The 15,489-nt window shown below is 46.2% G+C and overlaps 1 protein-coding gene across 6 annotated transcripts in view; it reads right to left on the bottom strand.

The window, feature by feature from the left end:
* The window catches only part of Usp28 (ubiquitin specific peptidase 28), a 58,877-nt gene extending 44,316 nt beyond the window's left edge, over window positions 1-14,561 (bottom strand). For 2 of the 6 annotated variants that reach the window (XM_031343094.1, XM_031343095.1), the window contains exon 1: window positions 14,352-14,561. In XM_031343094.1, the coding sequence (XP_031198954.1) occupies window positions 14,352-14,408 (57 nt within the window). In that variant the 5' untranslated portion in view covers window positions 14,409-14,561. The remainder of the gene's footprint in view (window positions 1-14,351) is intronic. The other 4 variants (XM_031343096.1, XM_031343098.1, XM_031343097.1 and 1 more) reach the window with 3 other exon arrangements.
* Between the last annotated feature and the right edge of the window lie 928 nt (window positions 14,562-15,489).

Here is a 15,489-nt window from a genome sequence, read left to right as displayed (position 1 = left end):
AAAAAAAAAAAAAAAGAACCCTTCTCAGCCTAAGTGCTCACTCTACCATCCTGGTTGGCAGTCAGAGCCTATATAAAACACCTTTGGACAAGTAAAGTTCAAATGAAACAACCAGCTGGCCTTTTAGTAAGTATCGAAAACAAAACGGTTAAAGAATATTTCAGTGAGCAGGGATCTAATTTATATCATAGCTAAGGTTGTGCCCGGATTAAGTCCTACCTCAACACTCCAAGCTTCACTATTAAGTACAATTAGTAATGTCTCAGAGAGAGAGAGAGAGAGAGAGAGAGAGAGAGAGAGAGAGAGAGAGAGAGAGAGAGAGAGAGAGAGAGAGAGAGAGAGAGAGGGAGAGAGAGAGAGAGAGAGAGAGAGGGGGAGAGAGCCTCATTTACTGCCAGCTGTAACCGAAACAGTATCCTATAGTCTTCAACAGCTGAGAGCCTGCTGGCAACACTTAAGTACCACAACTAGAAATAACCGACTGAACAGCCCTCCCGAGCCTGGAAAAGGGATCAGAGCCTTTCTCTAGTCACAAACTCTCCAGTCAGACAGAAGCTAGAAGTGGAATCTTTCTTCCCACTGAGATGGCAGTCTTGGACATTATGGGTCTCGACAAACCCAGCCAGAGTTGGGCTGGGAAGGGGCTATCAGGCGGAGATACTACTTTGGCGAAAACTGGAAATATAAGCAGGTTTTTTTTAAAAAAAGGTACTAATTTCCTTCCAGATGAATTCTAATTCCATTTGATTTCACCATGTAAAAGGTGTGTGAATCTATGAATCTGGAGTCTACAAAATTTTCTGGAAAGCCAAAATCAACACATCTGAAAAATCATGGGAGAGCAGGAGGGGAAATAAGAAGCCTGATAATAATACCAAACTGGGACAAAGGTGAAAGGATGAACAGATCCCAAAAACCACATCTTCATTTGGAATTCTCTGAATGTCACCAGTCATTCCAATGCAGAGGCAGTAAGAGTCCCAGCACGAAATAAGTGCTAACATACACCACCTACTTCTGGCCCTGCGCTGTTCTGAAAGCTCTGTAAGTATTAACTAACTGATGCTGGCTTAGCTCATTTAAACCTCACAGCAAATCTACGACCACAGATGAGGTGGGTGTGCTGGCTGCCAGCATCTCTAAGGAGACAAAGAAACAGAAGCAAATACCCTCTTAATGTAAACCAATGCAAACATGTTTTTTCTGTATTTTGACCTGGAAGTTTGTATACTAAACTTCTCCTTTAAAACTATGCCAGTCTTTAAACTATCAGAAGCTGATTACTCAGTGGTACAATGTGCTCTAAATAAGCTATTGGCAAGTTGGAGAGTAACGACTGTGGCATTCTACCAGTCAAGGCAAGCATCATATACTGTTAATTTTTAAGTGTTTTACTTTATTGTTTAGGTGTTTTGCCTACATGTCTATATGTTCATGCCTAGTGCCTGGAGAGGTCAGAAAAAGGACTGGACCCCCTGGAACTGTGTAGTAGTTACAGTGTGCACTACCATGTGGTTGCTGGGAATTGAACCTGGGTCCTCTGGAACAGAAGTCAATGCTCTGAAGCACTGAGCCATGTTTCCAGTCCCTTAAAAGCTAACTTAAAGCTGGGCAGTGGTGGCACATGCCTTTAATCCCAGCACTTGGGAGGCAGAGGCAGGTGGATTTCTGAGTTCAAGGCCAGCCTGGTCTACAGAGTGAGTTCCAGGACAGCCATGGCTATACAGGGAAACCCTGTCTCGAAAAAAACAAACAAAACAAAACAAAAGTTTACAGGGTCAGATGTGACGACGGCTCATACCTGGTACCCCAGCACTTGAGAGACAGAGGCAGAAGGATTTTTACAGGTTGGAAGGCCAGCAAAGCCTGTCTCAAAAAACCAAATAAGAAGAATTACAAAAGTTTATTTTTACAATGGCCAACCAAAGTAAGTCATCATGACCCACAGTGTCCCCAGTTCATGCTCTGGCACTTCACAGAAGTAGATTTTAAGATTAGCCCGCTCTAACTACACCACTCCACAGAAAGTACACTCTAGTGCAAAGAAAACAAAGCCTGTGCTTAGTTCTGATGAAGTCAAAAGACGGCAAGCACAGACAGGTTGCATTTCCTTGACTAAATTCACACTGTTTTCAGAGGCAGTAAGAAACAGACCCGCCCATCTAGAGGAAGTCTGGCTGCACACCTCAGCTACAGTGACTTGAGAGCCAACCAGACTTCACTAGAACAAATTTCTCTTATCCTTAAAATTTTTTCATACAATATATTTTGGTCATATTCTTTGCCCTCCCTAATCCTCACTTTACAACCACCATCCAAATTCATATTCTCCCCCTCAGCCTCCCTCCTCTCTAAAACAAACAAACAAAAAAAACAGCAAACCATAACAAAAACAAACATATACTGAAACCAACAAATGGGGGGGGGGTTGTGTTATCTAACTGCTCAATAATGGGCCTGCCCTGGAGTGTGGTTGATACACCCACGGTCCTCTCCCAGGCAGGCATCAATTGCAAATGCCTTCTTGGTTTTCTTGGTTAGGAAGGGGACTTTGTGCTCATGTCTCCCTCTCCAAACTGGGAAAGAAACTGTAGCCAGTAACAAAGCAATACCAGCTGAGCAGTAAAGGCAACTCAGCCTTAAGCAGGATTATGTGAAGAGTGGGCACTGTCTCCACACACCAATGGTGGACCTATGTGCTGGGCATCAGAAGAGTGTGGACATAGACTGACAAGTGTGAGTGGGATGGGGCAGGGGGCTAATAAAGAGGAACTCTTCGTTTTTCTGAGACCGGCAGATCCTCTGGGAATTGGGCCACTATCTCATTTCCTCCTTTTATAATTCTTTGCTATCTAGCTATTTTCAGAGCTGGGGTATCACTTAGTATGTAGATGGGAACATAATGCAATAGAGGTTGTCAGTTGGTCGTTTGGCAGTCTTTTTAAGGCTAACTAGTTTGGGCCAGCCCACCCTGGCCACTGAGATCCAGTGTGCAAACTTAAGTAAGAGTGACTAGTAGAAGTGTAGCTAGGAGGGCAGGCATGTTGGAGCAAGCCAGTAACTTGCTCTCAGGAAGATCACTGAAGATTTGGGACTAGCCTGAGCTACACAGTGAATCATAAACCAGCCTGAGCCGGGCGGTGGTGGCGCATGCCTTTAATCCCAGCACTTGGGAGGCAGAAGCAGGCGGATTTCTGAGTTTGAGGCCAGCCTGGTCTACAGAGTGAGTTCCAGGACAGCCAGGGCTACTCAGAGAAACCCTGTCTCGAAAAACAAACAAAAAAAAACAAACAAAATAAACCAGCCTGAGTTACATAATGAGTTCTAAGCCAACCACATAGACTTAGTCTTCAAAAAATGAACATGGAGAAGGGCTCATGGTCCTCCCAGAGGGCCTATGGGCAGAGAAGGGATGCTGGGAGGGGAAGGCAGTTCTTCAGTTGTGTAGCCACTCCTAAGTTGTTCTTAGGCCTGCAAATAACCTCTTACCCATGCTCCTGAAACTGTAATTAAACCCACTGAATCCCCAAAAAGACATCAAAGTACGAAGACTAGTTACCAAGAGAAAGGGGGATCACCAGGACAAGGAGGATAATGGGGCAAACATGATCAAATATATATATACATATAAAGTCACAATGAGACACACTGTATGCAATTAATACATAATAATGGGAAAATTTCATAATAATGGAAAAGTTGGGGCAGGAGACAAAGCTGAGCAGCTAAGAGCACTGGTTGCTCTTCCAGAGGATATGAGATTCAATTCCCAGCACCCATCTAGCCTCTGCAGACATTGTACACACATGGTGCACAAATAGATACGCAGGCAAAACAGCTATTCATATAAAACTTTTAAATGGTGCATAGGTATACATATGTGTAAATAATACTTGAGGCTGAGGCAAGAGGGTCAGGCACTCAAGACCAGCCTTGGCTACAATCAAAGCCAGCCTGGGCTGTAAGAAACGGTCTCAAAAAAATGAAATGAAAATTTCAGCTGGGCAGTGATGATACATGCCTTTAATCCCAGAACTCAGGCAGTGGCAGGCGGATCTCTGAGTTTGAGGACAGCCTAGTCTACCTAGTGAGTTCCAGAACAGTCAGGGCTACATAGTGACAAGACCCTGTCTTGAGGGGAAAAATGAGGGAGGGAGGGAGACCAACAGGGGAAGAAGGAGAATGAATATTTCAACTAGGTCTCTCAGAGGTAACAAAGTCAAAATGGGATTGAAAATACCCATTGGGGTAATTACCTAGCTTGTATAAAGGAAGGAAAAAAAGGAGAGAGGGGAGGAGGGAGGAGGTGGAGAGATGGCTCAGTGGTTAAAAGCACTGACTGCTTTTCCTGAAGTCCTGAGTTCAACTGCCAGCAACCACATGGTGGCTTACAACCACCTATAATGAAATCTGGTGCCCTCTTCTGGCCTGCAGGAATATATGAAGACAGAACATTACATAATAAATAAATAAATAAATAAATAAATAAATAAATAAATAAATAAATGGGAGGACAGGGAGGGAGGGAGGGAGGCAGGCAGGCAGGCAGGCAGGCAGAGAGGCAGGCAAGATGTCAATTGGTAAAAGCATCTGCATTCCATGTCTGGTGACCTGAATTTGGTCCAAGACCATACTTAACAGCTGGAAGAACTTGCTCCACAAAGTTGTCCTCTGATCTCCACACAGACGGGGACACACTTTACCACACTTGTATCACCCACCCCAATAAGTTGAAATTGAAAGCATTTATAATTAAGGGTTTAAAAAATAATTTAGCTTACAGCCCCAAACAAAAAGAATTTATTACTTAATAAATATAAATAGTGCACTTTCCCTCCTCACAACTCAGGAGAAAGAAGTCTGAAAAGTACTAGACTACACACAAAAAGGAGCTGCCCCTTCTCTCCATCGCTACCCCTAGGGTCTACCTCTGTTAATCTCACCAGAACTGGTGACCAGGAGTATTTCTCAGATTACATATAATGCCCTATGCCTTGCTTTAGAAAACCTAAGAGAATGCTTCTTTCAGTACACACCCAACTAAATATGAGGAGACCACAAAGCCATCAGCCATGTGGAACACACCTACAAAACCTAAGAAAAACAGCACCCAACAGTGTACTATGTGGGCAAGATAACAGGAAGCTGGGCCATTGGGTTCATATGCCCAGTTTTAGAAATGTAGGCACAGTAAAATGTCATTGTCAGGCATGTCTTGCTCTGGCACTGAGTTACTGAGGGTTTTTAGGTCAGGATGAATTCAGACAGAATGTGAGGAGAGAAGGTCAGAGGCTCCGCAGCAGACAGATGGGGAAAGTGTGAGTACAGAAGTGTCTTTATATGTTTGTATACATGCTGTGCTACACATGCATGGAGGTAAGACAAGCTGTGCAAGCTGGTTCTCTTCCTCCACGTGGGTTCCAGTGATGAAACTCAGATCAGGTTGTTAGGCATGTCAGCAAGCACCTGGTATCTGCTATGCCATCCTACTGGTTCAGAAAAGGTATTTACAATTTTTAATATTTTGATTATTTATTATTTTTACATGCATTGGTGTTTTGGCTGCACGTATGTCTGTGCACCATATGCATGCAGTGCCCACAGAGGGCAGAAGAAGGCATAAGATCTGCTACAACTGGAGTTGTAAACTGTCTTATGAGTGCTGGGAATTGAACCTAGGTCCCTAGGAAGAGCAGTGAATGCTCGTAACCAGAGTCTCTACAGCCCATGGGAAAGGTTTTTTTTTTTTTTGTGTCCATGCTAACTATTTCAAAATGGGGTGAGTAAAAGACATTACAGCTGAGTGACAGGGCTTCTGGGCAAACCAGCGGTGAGGAAAGGGGCAGGATGCTGGTGTGAAACAGGGCCAAAGAGCACACCCTGACATCTCAGACAACAGGAGCAAAGCTTCAATCAAGTATTCTCAGATGGATGCGAAAGTGGGTGCAACGAACTCCACAAAGTTGTCCTCTGCCCTTCCCAGGTGTGCTGTGGCATGCAGGTCCTCCCCCTGCGTGCGCACACACACCCTGTACATGAACACTGCACACATACACATACACACTGTACATGCACATTGCACACACAATAACAGTAACAGGAAAACTAAAGGGAGAGCATGACCAAAGAAAGATACTCAACATGTCTACCCTGGGCTTCCATGTGCACATGCACAAATACCTGCCCACATACTAGATACCATTGCCCACTATGAACAGGGCCATTGGACACAAAATGTTAAATTCTGTACAAATCCACATACACAAAATACTCAGAACAGATAAATCTAGAGATGGAAAGGAGCTGCCACTGGCAGACATTAAGAGCAGGGAGACAGGGAATGACATCCTAATGGATATGAAATTTTCTTTTAGGATAATCAAAACTTGGAGACTTAAAAAGAACAATCAAAGACAGAGTAAGTCCTGCTCTGGGGCACAAGGTGGCTGGAGCTCCTGCCGGAGTGCTGCGATGATGGGTGCACACCACCACTGCTCAGCAGACTCAAATTTCAATTGCAACTGAGAGTCAAGCAGCAAGCGGCTAAAACCACTCCTGAAGAGCTTCAGGCTGGCTTGACTGGAAAGCCAGCTCACACTAAGACAACTGGCATCTCACCTATCACAACCTTCCCAAGCATCAAGTCTTTGTGCCCAGAAAATGAGATTCATAGCATCCATAGGATATCAATGAAGAATCATCTCGGTGTCCAACTAAAGTCTGCTCCTGTTGTGCCTAGTTGTGCCACTCTCAACACTCTACATTCTAGATTGACAAGATCTGAGGTATGACGCAGGTTTAAGTGTTTTCCAGCCAAGCGGGCATCAGGAAGTCTGGGTTTAGGAAGGCTCATGCTATAATGGGAAAAATGCTTTGACATCAGAGCTAGGCAACTCAGAGCTCAAGCCAGGCTGTATCAGTCCACTGCTTAAGATTTCACAGGCTCAGGGCTGGAGACATGGCCCAGCAGTGGGGAGCTCATGTTGCTCCTGCAGAGGACCCAAGTTCTATTCCCAGAACCCCATCAGGTAGGTCACAACTGCCTGGAACTCCAGCTTCAAGGAGCCAACCTCTCTCACCTCTTTGGGCACATATACAGACATACATACATATAAATAATAAAAGAATTTTCAACATTATTTAATAATATTTTTAGTTTTTTTCCACAGGCTGCTGAGATGGCTCACCAGGTAGGGAAGAGCTTGCTGGCAAGCCTGATGACCTGAGTTCCACCCTTAGAACTCATATGGTTGAAGAAACAGAACTCCTTGCAAGCTGTCCTCTGACAACCCTCCCCACATACACATACAAGCAAATGTGCCCTCTGACTCTCTTTTTAATAAATTGTGTGTGTGTAAAGTAAGTCTTTTTGACAAGCCTTAACACCAGGCACCAGCAGACGCTGATTAGCTTTGCAGAAACTGCACTCCCATCCCTGCAGAGATCTAGAAACCTACCTGCCTCACCCCCTCAGCTTCAGTTGATCCTGTTCAGGGTTGTGGTTCCAAGGTTTCTTTTTTTTTTTTTGGTTTTTTGAAACAGGGTTTCTCTGTATAGCCCTGGCTGTCTATATTATCTTTTTTTCTTTTTTTTAAGACAAGGTCTCACTGTGTAGTCCGGGCTGTCCTAGAACTCATTATGTAGACCAGGTTGGCCCTGAACTTGGAGCTCCACCCACCTCTGCCTCCATGCACTGGGATTGTAGTCATACACCATCAACACCCGGCTCTTTTTTTTTTCCTCACCAACTCTTAAACACCCAGTCTGAGAGGGGCGGGTGGCTCTTTATTTATTTATTTATTTATTTTGAAATAGGGCCTCGCTTCGTCACCAATACCAAACTTACAGCAATCCTCATGCCTCAGCAAAGCTGTTTTAGAAAAGGTTATTCCGTGTCAATGGCACTCTGACAAAAATGGTCAACATGTTTAAAACTGAGACTTTCCCTTAAGTGGCAAGCACCACAGTGACACAGTGTTCTCTGTGTGATGAGGGGAAGAGGCATGATGACAGGAAGTGAACAGACTGACTATTTTCTAGAAAAGAACAAAGGTGTAAGACAGGTGCCTAGGGAGCTGAGCCTATCTATAGGTGGAGCTAAGAGCTTTTAAGAGCTGCAATCATTGAGCTGGGAGAGGGGAGGCCAGGTCACCCAGTTCACTCAGAGCTGGTTTTGTTATGAAGATGACAGAAGACAATAAACTCAGGAGGTTCTATTCAGTTAGAAAAGGAAGAAAAGGGGTGGATCTGGAAACCAAGTGACTCACCCCTGGGGAAAGGGAAAGCAGAGGAGAACTTGTAGAAGATGTTTAGAGGGCTTCTTGTTTTCAGGATTAAGGGCTCCTATTCACAGCCAAAAGGGAACTCTATCCTTAAATTTATATGCAAATTAGTCCCCCAGGGATGGAGTCAAAAAGCAGAATTTGGGCTAAGGATGTGACTCAGTAGGTAGACTGCTAGCCCTGTTTGAAGCCTTGGGTTTAATCTCTACCTGTAATCCAAGCATTCAGGAGACTAGAGGATTGCTGTGAGCTTGAAGGCCACCTGACCTATATAATATGTTCCAGGCACACCTGGGCAAAGAGTGAACTGAACCCCTTTTTTAAAAAATGCATTTATTTGTATTTATATACATTGGTGTTTTGCCTGCATGTATATCTGTGTGAGGGTGTCAGATCACCTGGACTGGAGTTAGGCAGGTGTGAGCTGCCATGTGGGTGCTGAGAATTGAACCTGGGTCCTCTGGAAGAGCAACCAGTGCTCTTAGTCACTGAACCTTCTCTCGAGCCCCGAACAGACTCTGATTTAGTAAGTCTAAGGTAGGGGTCCAGGTGCCACTTCCCTTAAACACACTTGATCCCACGCTATCAGCACTCCATCCTAGTGTTCAACAGAGACCACTGAACAGGAGCTGGGCAGCAGGACTAGCCAGCACATACACACAACTTCCTACATGTCTAAATTCTGGTTGAGCAGAAGCTGCTGATCACCCTCAGTACCCGGAAGACAGTGAAAATGTGTGGGGGTTGGGCTAAAGGAGTTGAAATGGCTTCAATGAGGGTTTCCTTACTTGTACCCACTGTTCACATAATAGACCAGATATTACTCCTGGGAGGTTAAACTGTACCAGGTGAGATGTTCAACTTTCTACATGCCAGCAGCACCCTTCCCCACAGTCGTAATGGAAAACATCCCCAGAGTCTGCAGAGATGGCTCAGTGGTTAAGGGGACTTGCTTGCTACTCTTGCAGAACACCCACAGCGTAGCTAAAAACTATCTACAACTCCAATTCCAGAGGATCTAATACCCATTCCCAGCTTCACAGAGGACAGACATCCATACAGGCAAACACCAATGTACATAAATACAAATAAATAAATAAACTTAAGATAAAAATAAACTAATTAAAAAGAAGAGTCCCAGGACATCAGGAAATGTCTCCTGGAGTGCAAGTTCTCCCTGCTGAGAGAAGAGCTTGCCTCTCAGAAACACGCAGGATTAAACAAAGCATAGTTTTCCCATGGAAATAAGATGCCAGGGAACCAGGTGGACAAAACATCAAATAGCTCTTCAACAAGGGTAAGCTCTGACAAATTAGGAAAGACTTTAAATACTGAACCAACCAGACACCTGCTGCAGAGTCTGAGTACCAGAGGTCAGTTCCCAGAACTCACACTGCGGAGAGAACTAGCTCAAGTTTACACCACTAGATATAAGCCACTAGAAGAGTTCTAGAAAAGACTTTAAGAGAATGGGAGCTAAGTGTAGTGGTGCACACCTATAATCCAAGTACTTGGGAGGTGGAGGCAAGAAGATCAGTTCCATGTCACCTTCAGCATCCTTAACCACATGGTTCAAGGCCAGCCTGAGCTATCTGAGAGCTTATCTTAAACACACAAATAAAACAAGAAAGAACAACAACAATAAAAAAAAATAATAAGAGGAGAGAGAGGGGGAGGAAAGGAAGAAGGAAGCCAAGCAGGTCTCGTTGTGCTGGGGCACACCTGCAGTGCCTCTGGGAGGCAGAGGTAGGAAGGTTCAAAAACTAATAAGACCCTGTCTCAAAACAAACAAACAAACAAACTCCCCCACAAAACAACAGATACAGGAGGAGAGAGAGCTCAGTGGTGAAGGGCTCCCCTAGAACGCTGGAAGCCCCGGGGTTTGATCCCCAGCACCACAAAAATACACAAAATAAAAATACCCACTTTGAGTCAAGCACGGTGGCACTCCAATGCAGCCCTTGGGAGGCAGATACAAGCAGACCTCTTCGAGTTCAAGGCCTTCCTGGCTTACATAGTAAGTTCCAGGCCAGTCAGGGCTACTTTATGAGAATACCTCAAACAAAAGAAACAAAGAAAAGCCTCAGTCTGAAGTAAATCTGCCCTGACAGAAATGTCCTGTTGCTGGAAAGTAAAGACACACAAGAACATCCCAGCACTCAAGAAACTGAGTGAGCCAGGAGAACTGTTCCAAGTTCAAGGCTGGCCTGGTCTGTATAGAAAGACCCTATCTGAGGAAGACATAACTCTGGAAGTCATCATGTCTAAGAACCTGAGAGCAGGGCTGAAGTGGTGCTTACTCACCTTTAGTCCCAGCACTTGGGAAGCAGGGAGAGGCGAGGCACCTCTGTTCTACAGAGCTAGTTCTAGGATGCTCAAGGCTACACAAAGAAACCCTGTCTCAAAAAGAAAAGCCAAAAACAAAGCAAAACAAAATAAATGGCTAGTGTGGTGGCACCCACCTTTAAATCCAGTGGGAGAAGACAGGGATCTCGGTGAAGATGAAGCCAGCCTAGTCTAGCAGTTCAAGGCCAGGCAGAGGTAGACAGTGAGACCACAGGCCTCTCTCAAAAAAGAAAAGGGTTGGGAGGACAGGCATGGTGGCACAGTTGAGACAGCAGTAATTCAGAAGAGGCAGCAGAAGGATCATGAGTTCTGCTGCAAAGTCGGAGCACCCGCCTTGTTCACACAGGTTGGGCTCCATAAAAACCTGTCAGCTCCACAAAATGGAAGTGAGGGCTGGAGGGAGAGACAGCTTGGCAGGTAAGAGCACTTGCAGATGAGGAACAGGTTCAGTTCTTAGAACCCACAACAAGTAGCTCACAGGTGTAGGTGAACTACACCCAGGTTCTAGATCTAATGACCTCTCCACACACACACACACACACACACACACACACACACACACACACAGAGGCAGGCCCTCACTGCACACATAAACACATGAAGGCACACACGCATAAAACAGATCTTTTTTAAAGGAGTGTGAGATGGCTTATCAGTATAAAAGCACTTGCTACACAAGCATAAGGACCTGAGTTTGATTCCCAAGAACCCACATAAAAAGCTGGACACACAACAGCAATGTCACTGAAGCACTCCTTGCTACACAGGGGTGGGAGGCAGAGATCCCCTAGAAGTGCCAAGGCCAGCTAGCCTGCCACATGCAGGGAAGCTGTCTCTAATAAGGTGGAAAGTAAGGTCTAACAAACCAAGGCTGTGCCTTAACACGTAAAGAAAAGGCTGGGAGGGAACCTGGGTATAAGGACACAAGTTTGTAATCCCAGCACTCAGGAGGACAGCCTGGGCTACAGGGAGACCATGTCTGTGTGTCTCTCTTTCTCTCTGTATTAGTTATTACTTGTAATGTTGGCATTGTTTAAATTTCTTTGATTATAAGACACTGTAGTAGTCCAAGCCTATAATCCTAGCAGTTAGAAAACAGACACAGGAGCATCAAGAGTCAAGGTCAACCTCCCCTGCAAAGTTGAAGGTCTGTATGGGCTACAAGAAAACCTGTTTCAAAAACACACACAAAAAAGTCATTTTGATGAAACAGAATGCACAGGGCCACCTGATAAGAGGTTATCTGTTAATGTGCTCAAAATACTGAACTCTCTGTGTGAACAACTGTAGTTCAAAGAGCAGGAGAGTTGTGGAGCCAGATTACAACTTTCTAACACTCCAAAAAAATCACAACCTTACAGGAGTTGAGTGCACCAGGGAGACTAAGGCAGGTTGACTAATTCCCAAGTTCCAGGCCAGCCTTGGTCTCAAAACAAAATAAAACAACCCAAGGATCAGAAGTCAAGGGAAATCAGAATCAACCAAAACAGCAAGCACAACAAAGCTTCCAGCTCAGTGATGAAGCTCTGGCCTAGAATGCAGAGGCCCTGGGTTCCAAGTGGGAGAGTGGGGGAGGAGATCGTGTGTCCAGAATCCTCCCCCATGGTGTCAAGGTCGACAGGTCCCTAAGAGGCAAACTGACTTCGAGCTGTTTATCCTACCCTACCCCAACAGTAAACTTTCCAGCAGGTTTTTACCTAAGGTGAGAACTGATTAAAATACAGGAAGGTGTCCTTAACTCACCAGCCTGGAGGGATTCAGAGATAACCAAGTGTCGGCTCAGATTCCAGAGCGCTCACTGAAATCATGGGGAGCCTATACATAGTTTTGTCTGTCCTTTGTACAAATGACCAACTGGGGAAGGGAAAACATAGTAAGTTTTAAATAGCTCCTGAGTGTCAGGGGAGGATAGCTCCTCTCAACTATATTAAACATCTTTTAAGGGAAGGGAAGAATGCCTTGTGAAGTCAAAAGAAAGAATCCGTCCTACATAGAGCTTATCAAGAGGAAGAAGTTATTAATACTCTCATGAGATGTAAAAGTTAAGCTGCACTTACGCCTTCAACGAAACCCATGCCTTCAGGCATTTTATCCTGACCTGAGGAAAAAGGGCAACAGTTAGCATGCCTTCAAAGCTTATCATCTGTCAGCCTGGGGCAAAATCTCTGGGAATACTAGTAAATGTCATCACTCTGCAGGTCGCCGGGAATCAGGCTACTGCAGCTAGCCACAGCCTGGGAGTGCCAAACCTTCCCAAAATAGCTCTGACTTTATACACAATGCTCAAACACCTTACATACAAACCCTCAAATAGAGAGTGCTGAACTATGGGTCACTACTCAACAGCCTGTGACAGAGGTAAATGAAAATACCACTGATTGAAAGGCATGTTGTCTTAAATGACCAGCCCAGAACAAATTTAAACATGACTTGCTCTCCCTCAAAATAGTATCAATATGACTGTCTCTCACCACCTGTTTTTAAGTCACTGTCCCCAACACTAGTAGACTTAATCACAGGGGGGGAAAAACACAGAAAAATACAAACCCAATATCCAAAAGACACTGTTCAGTAATAATGCAATTTTTATGAGTGCAGAAAAACCATCCACCTACTTTCATTTTGCAGCCCAAGACTTAGAGATATCTTTTTTCTATATGAATTTTAAAGAGCCTGCTATGTTTTAAAGTTGTAGTCTGGGGGTGTAGTACTTGATTATTTCATGTGATGGCCCTAGGCTTGATCCTCAGCACCTCAAATTATTAAACTCTAATAATAGCAGACATAGAGAGTTTCTTAGCAGTATCTCACTTTTGTATTCTAAATATTTTATAAATTTTCTCGATTGCAAGCTCAATATTTAAATACTTGGTACAGGTTTTCCATCTTGTCATTTAAAAAGTGCAGATCTTGAGGGGTGAGGATGTTGTGTTACGTTACAGCATTCCAAAGTAACACAAGATGACAGTCTCAAATTGCCCACCTCCCAAGTTTCCTTATGAGACATTATGAGCCTTTTGATTTTTTCCAAATCAGTGTTTCTAAAGGCCCACCATCTTAGCCCTAAGAGCCTTGTAATGTTTTTCAACCTTCTTATACTATCAGAAACCTAATAATGTCCCTTTTACTCATTGTGCTGTTCCTCTCCCCTCCTTCAAAACCTACAATGATCAATGAGATAATTCGGGAAGCTGATCTGTTTTCGAAAGAAAAGGAAGAACTGAACGAAAATAGGGGCGGGAAAAGGGAGGAGGGGGGCTCCGGGTCTTTTTTTTTTTTTTTTTTTTTTGCACTTTGTTGATAAACGCTGGCTCTGAGTGAGATAACTTGAGTCTGCTTAAGCCTCTGGGAAGCCACTGCCATCAAACTGATTTGAGAGTCAGAACAAGGCACCGTGGCCGTGCTTTGGGGAAGTTTTTAGCTGGTGGGTCAGGCCCGGTGCACACTTCGGGATTACCCCGCTGCCTACGATCTCACGTGCAACCCCTCCCGTTAGGGTCCCTAGCACCGGGTCCCATACTCAGTCCCGCTAGGAACCTGAGCTGGCCCATACACCCAGGCAACCCCACACAGGCTCGCGGCCCCAGCCTCTCAAGTCCCCGGCGGACAGGGCTGCTCTCGTCTTAGCCCGCAGGCCCCGGCCTCGGTCGGCCCGCGCCCGCTTGGCCCGCCGCGCCCCTCTCGGCCGGAACCCGGGCCCCGCTACCATCACCCGCCGCTCACCGAGCCATGGCCGTCCGCCGCCCCCGCCGCGTCGTCCTGCTGCAGCTCCGCAGTCATGGCCGTGGTGTCCCTCCGCGTGTAGCCCCACTCTCGTTGTCGCCTTCGCCGCGGTCGCCACCGCCACCACCGCCGCCCCCGAAGCCCGGGAGCACCGGGAGGCACCGCCCACACGTCCCGCCCCCGCCCGCGGCGCGCGCTGGAAGCCCCGCCCACGCCAGCAGGGTCCCAACACTCCCCACCCACAGCACGCGGCAGAAGCCCCGCCCACGGCGTTCGCTGGATGCCCCACCCCCGCCGGCCGGCTCCCCCCCATCTTGCGGCTTGCGCGGAAGACTCCGCCTACATACCCCACCCACACAACAGAGGTTTCCCCCCCCAGGCCCCGCCCACGCCAACAGAGAGCTCCGGTGGCCCCGCCCATACACTCGGCTCACGCCCGCAGCGTGCGCCAGAGGCGTCACCCACGCGCCCGCCCCTGGCTTGCGTGAGCCGGAGGCGGGGCGTCTTCGCGTGCTCCGGCCCACGTGACCGCAGCCGGGCACCGTCTAAGAGGGTCAGCGTCTCCTCGCCAGCTGTTGCGATTTCCGCCTTAGGTACCCAGGAAGTGGGCGGTGAGGCCTCTGGGTTCCCAAGACTCCTTTTTTTTCCTCCATCCTTCGCATGCTGATCCTCACATCTACGTCCGGCCTGCCCCAAGCTCCTCCCTATAGGCCTGGTGAGGCTGCTGGGTTCCTTCTCACAGACTTTCCTATTCTGGGGACGCGAAGAGAAGCATAGACGGACTCGATTGGTTTGTATAAAGTCAACGGAACGGCCAGAACATTCACAGAGCTCAGCATCGTGATGTAATCCTGAACAGAGTTGCCACATGTCCCAAATTCCTGTTTTCAGGCCATGTGTGTATAAGCTGTGTTGAGCCTAGCTCATGCACTAAAGCCACATCTCACCCCTTTTCATGTTTGGGAAGACGGTTTTTAATTGTTGGTGGTTTGGGTTTGGCTTTTTTGAGACAGGGTGTCACGTGGGTTGGACTAACCTCAGACTGTGTAGCCAACCAAGGTTGGCCTTGAATTCTTGATCCTCTGCCTCCACCTGGTCAAATGATGGTAAGTCTTTACTGCCATGTTCAACTTAATGT

Source organism: Mastomys coucha, unplaced genomic scaffold, assembly GCF_008632895.1.
Source record: "Mastomys coucha isolate ucsf_1 unplaced genomic scaffold, UCSF_Mcou_1 pScaffold23, whole genome shotgun sequence".
NCBI lineage: Eukaryota > Metazoa > Chordata > Mammalia > Rodentia > Muridae > Mastomys > Mastomys coucha.
The sequence above is the reverse complement of the archived record's forward strand: the minus strand, read 5'-3'. Positions and strand labels throughout refer to the sequence as shown.